General features: G+C 43.4%; 1 protein-coding gene across 1 annotated transcript in view; it reads left to right on the forward strand.

Moving 5' to 3' along the window:
• agxt2 (alanine--glyoxylate aminotransferase 2) overlaps positions 1-10,617 on the forward strand; it is a 22,134-nt gene continuing 11,517 nt past the window's right edge. Inside the window, exons 1-8 of the mRNA XM_063210638.1 lie at positions 1-317; positions 1,652-1,740; positions 2,986-3,176; positions 4,516-4,639; positions 4,878-4,972; positions 5,675-5,768; positions 6,639-6,732; positions 8,224-8,324. Of these exons, the coding sequence (XP_063066708.1) occupies positions 218-317; positions 1,652-1,740; positions 2,986-3,176; positions 4,516-4,639; positions 4,878-4,972; positions 5,675-5,768; positions 6,639-6,732; positions 8,224-8,324 (888 nt within the window). The 5' untranslated portion in view covers positions 1-217. The remainder of the gene's footprint in view (positions 318-1,651; positions 1,741-2,985; positions 3,177-4,515; positions 4,640-4,877; positions 4,973-5,674; positions 5,769-6,638; positions 6,733-8,223; positions 8,325-10,617) is intronic.

Consider the following 10,617-nt stretch of genomic DNA (forward strand, 5'->3'; position numbering starts at 1 on the left):
GAATTCCTGCACTGGGAGAAGAGCAGAGGTCAGTCTGTGCCTCTCCAGCTCTCAGGCTATTGGCTGGATTGAGGCCATAGACTGGATCCGCCCAAAATCACTAACTCATGGGGACAAAACCCAAGTATTCGTAAATTTGTTCTCTCTATAACGTCCGTGCACTTCCATTGAAAACCACCGAGTAGCCGATTGAGCGCAGCCACAGGAAGACGCAGACATGTTGAAGGTTCTGTCTCGCGTGCACGGTTCACGTGTGGCCAGAGGAGCAGACGGTTGGAATGGTATTGATTCCACGGCCAGATTTCACCGGCCAAGTGGTGAGTGTTGCACCATCAAAAACATCAAAACATCTTCGCTAGGTAGCCTACTTATTTAGCCACTGTTTAGTGCACTGCCGTGCAGAGGTGCCTTCACAGACTTTGCTCCAAATTGCCTTGTTCTAATTATTACGACTTCGCTGAGCATATAATTATTTAATTTAAACAGCTAAACTGAATGGTATGCAAGCAGGTGTGTGTGTGTGTGTGTGTGTGTGTGTGTGCGTGCGTGCATGCGTGCGCGCGTGCGTGCGTATAATCGCGCGCGCGTTGACTCAATAATTTCACTCATCCGGATTAACTCACAAGTTAAAACAAATAAACACACACAATATAAACAAACGTTGGCTCAGCAATGCTAGTCTTCTGAATAACAAAAAAACAAACAAAAAAGATAAAAGGAAAAAAAAACGCTTAAACAGAAATACTTTCGGTTTTTGCAATTAGGATTTAAGAGTTAACCCTTTATAGTTAATATTCATGCGTATTCAAACATTATCTTGACATGTTGTGTAAGTCATGTGTCATAGCAGGCCTGCCCATGTAAACTATTGGGCAAGGGTCAAAGCAACCCACCCAACAAGAAAAAAACACCAACAGGTGGCTATAATTGTCAACACACCGCTGGAGATTATTCCAACAATTTTGTTTATTAGTAAACCTGAGATATCAATCAGAGGGAAGAGACTGGAGCCCTTATTTCTTATCTAATTTATAAGTATAGCACTTTCTGGTTGTCAATTTTGCTTAAACAGGTTTGTCCATGTTCTTGGAATAGGCTACAGACTATAGTCCCTGGCCTCTAGCTCGATGCTCCAGGCTACTACACTGCAATCCAGGCTTTTTGCTAGCCCATTCATACAAGGCCTACACATAGGCCTACTATTCCATTCATGGCATTACACTTAGCAGCTGCTTTTAACTTAAGCGACTTACACTTATTTACAGGGTATTGGTTACAGACGCTAGAGCAGTGCGGGGTTAGGTGCCTTGCTCAAGGGCAGCTCAGCCATGGATGGAGGTGTAGGAAGAAGTAGGCTTTCGAACCTGTAACCATCTGATGTTAAGATCACCATTCGTTCACGGCTGCTACAGTACAGTAGCCTGGACCTGCTGGACCACTCAGCATTTTGCTAGCTGCTGTGTCACTTCCTTTAGCACTTCTTTCCTTCTCACGGTGGCAGACTATGGACTTAAGCCCATCTGGCCCAGCCTGGACACACTAAAGGGGCTTTGGGATTATCAGATAATTATAGTACGTGCAGGCTATATTCCGTCACCAGTTCCGACCCATGACGGGATCCTCTTTAACTGCATCTTGTGGCGTACCGTAGGTGTGTTATGTCAGAAGTCAGCCGTGCAGCCCAACGTCCCCGACCTGCCTGAGATGCCACGCTGTGACTTCAAACCTCAGCCATACCAGGTACAGTGCATAGTCACCTAGTAGGGCAAAGGGAAGGGATGCTCGTGTTTAGTTTGGTCACTTGGGAAGCACATCAGACTGGGAAACACGTCAGCTGGAGCTGTGTCTGAAATGGAAATCCTGTGAGATTATGGCATTGTGGATATCTCCTCTACATGCACATGCAAGCACACACACAAGCACACACGCACACACACACAGACACACATGACACGTACACACACACACACATACATACACACACGACATGTACACACACACACAATACGTACACACACACACACACACACACATACACACACACGCCCTCTTCTTTTCCTCCCTTCTTGTGTAGTGTTTAAATCGAGGGCGAGAGGGGAGAGAAAGCATCCTCCATCCTTACATCATAAGGATTATGTTAAGCAGTCAGCTCAGTGCAGCCACACGTTCATTACTGCTGTGCTTAGTGTGTGTAACACCCACTCACTCACTATACACCCACGACAGCCATGGGTCAGACTTACAGGGTACCAGGTACCATTGCCAGACTCGTACAAATGCAGGCCTAATGGGCGGGTACCAAACTGCGGTTCTTATCGCTACCCCAAAGAGCCAAGCTCGATGGCAAGACAGCCGGAGGGAGCACTCAGAGCCCTAGTGTTAGTACCTCCATCACAGTCCCATTGTTCCAGAATGTGTAAACACAAAAAATAAAACACTCACACCCACAAACAATCATATCTCATGCATAAACTGTAAAATAAAATGGAATGTCTGCACACTCCCTCCCATTTTGCTCTTTTAATTCCTGGTGAATTCCCTGGGAATTAAAGAAAAAACGCAAGATGAGTGTGCGGCCATTGCATTTTTTTTGTCCTGCACCCAGCGGTGTAGATTTGATTTGGAAATTGGTGGGGACAAATAGTCTAGGGTCAATATTTTTACATTATATTTGTTATAAAGTGGTTGGGATTTTAAGACGCGGCTTTATACATTTGTTGTTACCAGTATGGTAATGACCAAGTCGTGGTGCATTACTAAAGGGCCTGTGTCGTGTCATAGTATTGTAGTGCTATGGTAGTTACATTTCAATGACTATTACAGCGTGCCACTGGAGGTACGGCGCGCATTGACATGTCCCCACCATCCAGCCCATAAACTAGACCCATGCCTGCACCTATGTTTTGCATGATGGCATCTCTACCTCTTCACTTATTGCGTAAACTGTGCAATGCTGCCATGTTGCATGTCGTTGCTCCCCCTCAGGGCATGAGCGCGGCCCAGATGCTGCACATCAGGCAGCAGAACTGCAACCCCATGACCATGAAGGTGACGTCCTACAAGAAGCCCGTGTTCGTCCAGCAGGGCCACATGCAGTGGCTATGGGACGTGGACGGCAAGCGCTACCTCGACCTCTTTGCCGGAGTGGCTACCGTCAGCGTGGGACACTGTCACCCGTAAGAGGCTTTTATTTTATTTATTTTATTTTTTTGCTGATCATTATATTTTCTTTTTATTGACACACTTTTTGACAACACAAACAACAGCAAGAATAGAAAAACAACTTTATGTTGATATGAAATGGCACAATACCATCAATATTCATTTAACAACAGACATAACTGTAAGATGCTTTTTGTTTTTCCAGTTTTGTGCACCGGACTTATAAGAATACTGTATGTTGCTCCATCCTTCTGTCAATCAGATATCTGTTTGCTTTGAAATGTGTAAACAATGTGACTCAGAGGGATCAGAGCGCTGAGCCCAGCCCTGATAGGGGTGGAGAGCCTTAGAGGACATGATCTGAGACATTTTTTTTAATCAGAGGTGTCAAAAGTAAAAGTTAAAGGGACACTGTGTGAGATTTTTAGTTGTTTATTTTCAGAATTCATGCTGCCCATTCATTAATGTTAAATTTTTCATGAATACTTATCACCAGCATTCTAAGTATTCATTATGACTCGAAAAATTGCACTTTTCATACATGAAAAGGGGGATCTTCTCCATGGTCAGCCATTTTGAATTTCCAAAAATAGCCATTTTTAGCTGCAAAAATGACTGTACTTGGACCATACTAGAAAATATTTGTTTATTACTTAGAAAAACTCTCATGTAAAGATCAAATTTGGTAATAGGAAGGCAGCCCAGTTTCAATGAGCAGCATAGTTGCAGTACCTTTTTTGACCATTTCCTGCACAGTGTCCCTTTAAAGTACATTTGTGGTGTAAGTACAACACTAGCCCATGATATTACATAGCTGTTACACCATTTACTCCATTTTACCTAATGGGCTAGATAGACTTTGTTGTTACTGAAAAACACTAAAAACCTTACAAGAACCCACCACAAATTTTCGAATTTGATCCAACCAGCGCAAAGGTAGCCGATCACAAGACAAGTACACAGGTCTACCGGTAATTCAAATAAGTTAACTTTGTTGGAAGGAAATGGTGTTTCTTTTTTACTTTTAATTTTACTTTTGACACCTCTGATTTCCATTAAACTATACTGCAAATGAACAAGGTATTGGCACCTCTCTACTGCATACAACAGATGCAGAGAGATTTAATTTTGTTTTAGCAGCTACAACTATACTGCAAGCTACTCTTATTTTAGTTTTAGTAGGCAACAAAATGTGATTGCTTACATAATATTCTTCCCTGGTATTGTGCACTGTACTGGAAAGGGATGCCAGAAAAATCTTTAATAATTCAGGAAGGGAGCTTAAACAAGGAGAAAGGCAGAAAAGAAAAGCAGAAAAGAAATTGTTTCTTGTGAGATTCTCTGTCTACCTAGGAAAGTGACGGAAGCGGCAGAGAAACAGCTAAGGCAACTGTGGCACACGACAAACATCTACGTCTACCCAACCATCCACGAATATGTGGAGAAGTTGGTGGCCCTTCTACCAGAGCCACTGAAGGTACAAATGACTAACTCTCTGCGGTGACACTATACTTCATGCCGCCGTGATAGGTGTGACATGACATAGTGTCATAGCAGTGTCTTAATGCAGTCACACACACGTTTTTTTATTTTACACAGCACATACCGTATACCTATGTATGCGTAAATGTACAGTAAATGCAGTATAAATGATACAGTATTTGTTTGTAGGTGGTGTCCACTTGTAAAAAAATAAACATCTGGTTTTTGTTTAGGTGGTGTACATTACAAACAGCGGATCAGAGGCAAATGATTTGGCCATGCTGATGGCGAGGCTGCACACTGGCAACTTTGACATCCTCACATTCAGGTACGTTCATCTCTTACAAAAAGGCTGCCTTTATTTCCACCCCGATTTTGCCAGCCTTATCAGACAAGGCCTTATCAGACAATCCTGGAGAGCTCTTATCAAGAGCATGTGTGAGAGCACATGTGTTGGTACTCAAAGAGTGTGCTATGCTTTTACTGTAATGTACAATTATGTGTATAAGGTCTTTCTGTTTGTTTTAAATGGGTGTATTTATGTAAGCTGTGGTCACAGCAACCTGTAGCCGAGGGGCCCCGGGGCCATCTTTATCCAGCCCTGGCCCTATAGTGGTCCCACTATCACAGGGGTGAGGAGCCTTTTTCATTTGAAGGGCCGCTTCAAAGTCTTCCAAGGGTGCAAATGTAATTTCTAAGGTTGCTTTACAAAATAGGTCATATTTCATGTGAAACTGCATAACATTAAAATAATATTGGGGGCCGGATAAGATGACCTCACAGACCTCGTAAGCGGTCCCGAACAATAGGTTCCCCGCCCATGCACTATCATAATAAGATGGGGTTTTTACTCTCCTTGACACGTTCCAATTCCTACAATCCGTTACACAAGCACGTTTTTAACTTTTTCTGTCCTGTGTTGTTTTTTTTGCAGAGGATCATACCATGATGGTAGTCCTCAATCATTGGGTCTGACTTCAAACATGTTATACACACTTTTAAAAATGTTCTGTCCTGTGTTTTTTTGCAGAGGGTCATACCATGGTGGTAGTCCTCAATCATTGGGCCTGACTTCAAACAGTTCATACAAGTACCCTGTGGCTGGGGGCCTGGGCTGCCATAATGTAAGTGTCAGACTGAGTAATACTGTATGCACTGTATGGCCTGTCCTCAATGTGGCTAGTGTTGTTTGCCCTCTAATACATGGGTTTATTTTTGTTTATAAACACGGTGTTGTGAGGAGGGGCAAGACACTGGCAGCTAACCACGTGAGCTCATTTTTTGACCGACAGCGGTTTCCAACAATCAGCGGTTGAGTTGTGAGCTGCCAGGTTCGCGCAGCCAGGGGAAAACAAACATTTAGAACCCATCTATTGCAGGGGGGACAGGCATAGCAGCCTATCAAGGGGTCAGAGATGCGGCAAAGATATGGATGCAGATAAAGCCCAAAGTAAAACATTGAAAATCCTATAAAAAGCGGCGTTACTACAACAAATAGACTCACCAGTTCGCTTTGCATACGTGCAGGTGCACGTTCATTTGTTGTCATAACGACACTCTATCCCCTGTAATTCAGATTTTCTCATCAAAGCGCTGCATCTGTTTTGGTATTATCCCTCTTTTACCGTTGATGATATGGACTCTGGTCATATTTTTCACTGTTATTTGACTAAAACCTGCATCTGAAACACTGTGCGCGCGCAGATGTTTGACACAGACAGGCAGCCTCTCTTTCAAAACTCACCCTTTGGGCCAGGCATTTTCCAAGTCCAGGCCACCCTGAAGCGAAAGACAATAAGTTGCAATGCTGAGCACATAGGGCTAAATATTACAACACATCTACTAAGTATCGGAGAGGATTGCTAGCCAATTGTGATATTCTATGCGTCCTGAAGCACAAATTTATTCAATACTGCATTTCTGTCAATTCATGTTCATTCATGTTAAACCCTTGAGCCTGGTGTGTCTTGAATGTGTTGTGTGGTGTCTTGTAGACAATGTGCCCTGATGTCTTCAGGGGTCCATGGGGAGGAGACCACTGCCGGGACTCCCCCATCCAGACCTACCGTCCATGCAGCTGCCCTGCAGGTCTGTAAACAGAAATACGCGCACACACATGCACACACACATACGCACACACACACACACACACACACACACACACACACACACACACACACACACACACACACACACACACACACACACACACACACACACACACACACACACACACACACACACACTCTCTCTCTCCCTCCCTCTCTCTCTCTCTCTCTCTCGGCTGTTTAATCTGAATAATTGTATTTCGATTAAGTAAGTAAACGGTTTATGCTGGTTCTGAATGATTCTGGTCATCCAGCTCATTTGGGCGCATTGCAGCATTTTTTTGGGGGGGGCATGCAAAATGTTATGATGACCACATTATCTTTTTTCACTACAGACCTGTTTGCAACACCACACACAAACTGGAGTCAGAATCACTTAGCCCTGCTTGGCATTCTGCCCTAAACTATTAGATTGCAGAAAAGTCCAGGTACAACGTCCAGGTACCTCTGCAGGTCAAACATTTACCGCATTCAATGAAACTGTCCAATATTTCACCTCAGAGTCCACATGTGAGGGCAGCCACCACCTCTTCCCCTTACTGTAGTGTGTACAGTACCTCCCCCCAAGTATGCTGTGCTTGGAAAAAGGGGAAATAGAAACACAGGGAAAAATATGACCTTGGTTTTCTTCTCACTGACTCAATTACAGTATATGGTTGCTGCGGGACATGTGTGTGGATGCAGGCGTGTGCATATTTTATGCCGATTTTGTGAGCAGTAGCTGATATCAACTCAAGGTAGACAGACGCGTCGGCATGGAGCAATGTTGACACAACCGTAAGGGGCATGCCTCCAAACCTCCATGTTGAGGTCACAGTAGAGTCAAATTAGCCTGGTCGAAAGCCGACTGTTGACTCCATGACAAACAGTCTGGCGAAAGCTAAGAAGAATCCGTCTCCCTGGAGGGTGGGAGATGGTCTGATCTTACTCTGCCATTTAAATTCATTGGAGTTCTGAATTCAAATTAAAACTCATATTGTGCTTCATTAGCATGACTGTTACAATGTAGTGTCGCAAAAGCATACAAATAACAAAGCAAAAGTGTGAATAGTGTTACCTTAATCAATCAGTAACTGACTTTGCGGGTGAGTTCTGCATCACCACTCTCAGGTGTTTGCTGATTGGCTAAACAGTGAGCGAACTGAGCTAGGATGATTTCGCCAGACGATGTGCGGAGCCAAAAGTGTAGAGGGGTACATAGGATGGCATCGCCAGTCTAGAGTCAAACCACAACCAGCCTAGGACTTTCTGTGGTAAACAACTGTGAAAATATTAATAGGAGCCTCGTTGGTTACCTGTCCCCTCTAGACGCCTGCATCGCTCTTGCCGCGCAACTCAATACAAAGTCAATTACTTCTGTCGCTGGAATGGCTCATGTCGCGCTTGGTCTATTCGTGTCTTTAGACTACACACCACACATAATCACTGATGCTGACCCCACTGACCCCTTCCCCTTTTTATCTCCCCACAGACCGCTGTTTGGCCACTGATATGTACATCAATCAGCTGAAAGAAGTATTTGCTACAAGTGTACCGAGTCGCATCGCAGCTTTCTTTGGTGAACCCATTCAGGTACGGGTCTTTTTTTGGAAACCTTCTTAGTTCTAACACTATTGAAAATCCTTTAGTTTAGTTTATAATGTAAGGGAAGTAGCAGGCCTAATTCAGAACTCACTTTGTGATGAGAGGGAGTTCCAAACACCAAAAGACTATTTGAAGACAGTAGGAGAAGAGCATACAGGGCTTACTGATACAACATTTACTAATAGCATAGATGAATTATAGAGACGCTATATTTTTTCATCATTATTATGTTTTGTGTTGATATGAGACAGGACAGTGAAGGTTGTGACAGGAAGCAAGTTGGGAGAGAGACGGGGAATGGGCAGCAAAGGGCCCGGGTCGGAATTGAACTCGGGTCGGCCGCGTAGCAGAGTGGCCTACTGTTAGTGCCACAGAGTTTCAGTTACTCAGCAGTGTATGAAAATTGTACAGAAATCTACATGAGTGAAGTGGTGAAGGGTCACTGCTCATCTGTGCAGGATTCGGTGGAAATTTCTGTACAAAAAAGGAGACAATCCGCACACCTCATTTCTTTTTTTGTGCAAAGCTTTACTGGACTCTGCCTGATGAAGGTCTAGGACCAAAAGCTTGAAAGTCCAGTAAATTTTGCACAAAAAAGACTTGAAGTGTGCGGATTGTCTCCTAATTTGTAAAAACATCTACATACATTCTGTTGGACCACAAGGATTTTAACTGGCCTTTTTAAGACTACAAAGTGGAGAGACCACAAACTGAAGAGGTGTTTCACTGTTCTGTGTTCCTCCTACTGAGTGGGTGTGAATACTACAATTGAACCAAATTTATAATGCATTTGTGTTAATTAATATACATTTTAGAGCCTACATGCCTAACACTGCCTTCTTACCCTGTCTTTTACTGATCCCTAATCCTAAACATGTGTGCTGCTTCACGGGGGTAGCCCATACCAGTTAAGCCATCTCTCATTAGATAAGTTACTGAATTAGACAACTAATAATCCCTTAATTAAAAGAAACCCTTAGCTCAAGCCTGAGCTTTGTTTATGCAATCCTTTGCTATATTTGAAGTAGAAAAGAGAAAGTTGACCACACACTGACTAGAATATGCAGCTCCAAAAGACTTTATTTAGCTGATTTTCTTTTTCTGGCTCTGGGATGCATACTACTGGTACTTACAGTCGAACATAACAGGATGTTTGCAATCTTAAATGTACTCCTGGGTTGAAAACAAGCTGGTCCACTTCAAAGAGACTGGGCCAAGAATGACAGGAGCACACAGGATCCGTTTTGCTGTTATTTGCAAGCGGTGCAAGCATGACTGACATTTTGACGCAGTGCGTCCCTTCATCAGAGTCTACTACTGGGTTATTAGCATAAAGTACTACACAGGCTCATATGTGGACATACAGTATAAGCACAGTTGTAAGGCTACAGTTGTGCTTCCACACAGTGCTTTCACAGAGTTTTAAATAAAACACACCTGAATTGCTTGCGTCAGTTGCCACAGTGATGGCAAAGCATTATTGATTCCTGTGGACCTAAATTATGCACAATTATGTCAATGAAAATAGAGTTGTTGAAAAATTATCGCTGCGGTGTGTCAAAGGCTCACCATGCCATAGCTGCATTTAATTCAAATGGCTCTGAGTTCTCTGAGTCACTAAGTCAAGCAAAACACAACAACAGCAATCCAATGCCATTAAAAAAGTCCAACAACAAGAACAAAGAGTAAACAGCATGATAAAAGAAGGCTGTGGTGTGCATGAGGTAAACAGGTGGTAAGTTGAAGGTGCTCTTTGGCTACAACAAAGTACATTGTAGAAGATCACAACATCATCTCTTCTCTACGAAGAGTGCCTTGGTATCCTCTCTGTATAGAGTAAACAAACCTGTTGACATAAATCATGAAATCCGTAGGTCGACATACAGTATGTGGCAAATAGAGATGCACCGGATCCTGATTTTTAGGATCCTGCCGGATACCGGATCCACTGCTTAAGATCCTGCCGGATCCGGAACCGGATACCAGATCCTACGAAAGGGTTGAAACACATAGCCTACTCACACACCCTTTTTATCACATTGGCTCAAACTATTTTGACTGAAAAGCCTCGGCTACCGGATCCTGGATCCTGGAACCGAATTCGGATCCTGTGAAAAATCCTATTATCCTGCCGGATCCGGAACCGGATCTTGGATCCGGTGCATCTCTAGTGGCAAAGGACTCCTGACTAGAGATGTTTACCTTAGTATATTAGGCTGTTAGCTCACTGTTGCCGAAATTGTAATGACCAAATCTTAATCTGACCCTCGGTAATGTCACA

This window comes from Engraulis encrasicolus, chromosome 11 (assembly GCF_034702125.1).
Source record: "Engraulis encrasicolus isolate BLACKSEA-1 chromosome 11, IST_EnEncr_1.0, whole genome shotgun sequence".
Classification (NCBI taxonomy): domain Eukaryota; kingdom Metazoa; phylum Chordata; class Actinopteri; order Clupeiformes; family Engraulidae; genus Engraulis; species Engraulis encrasicolus.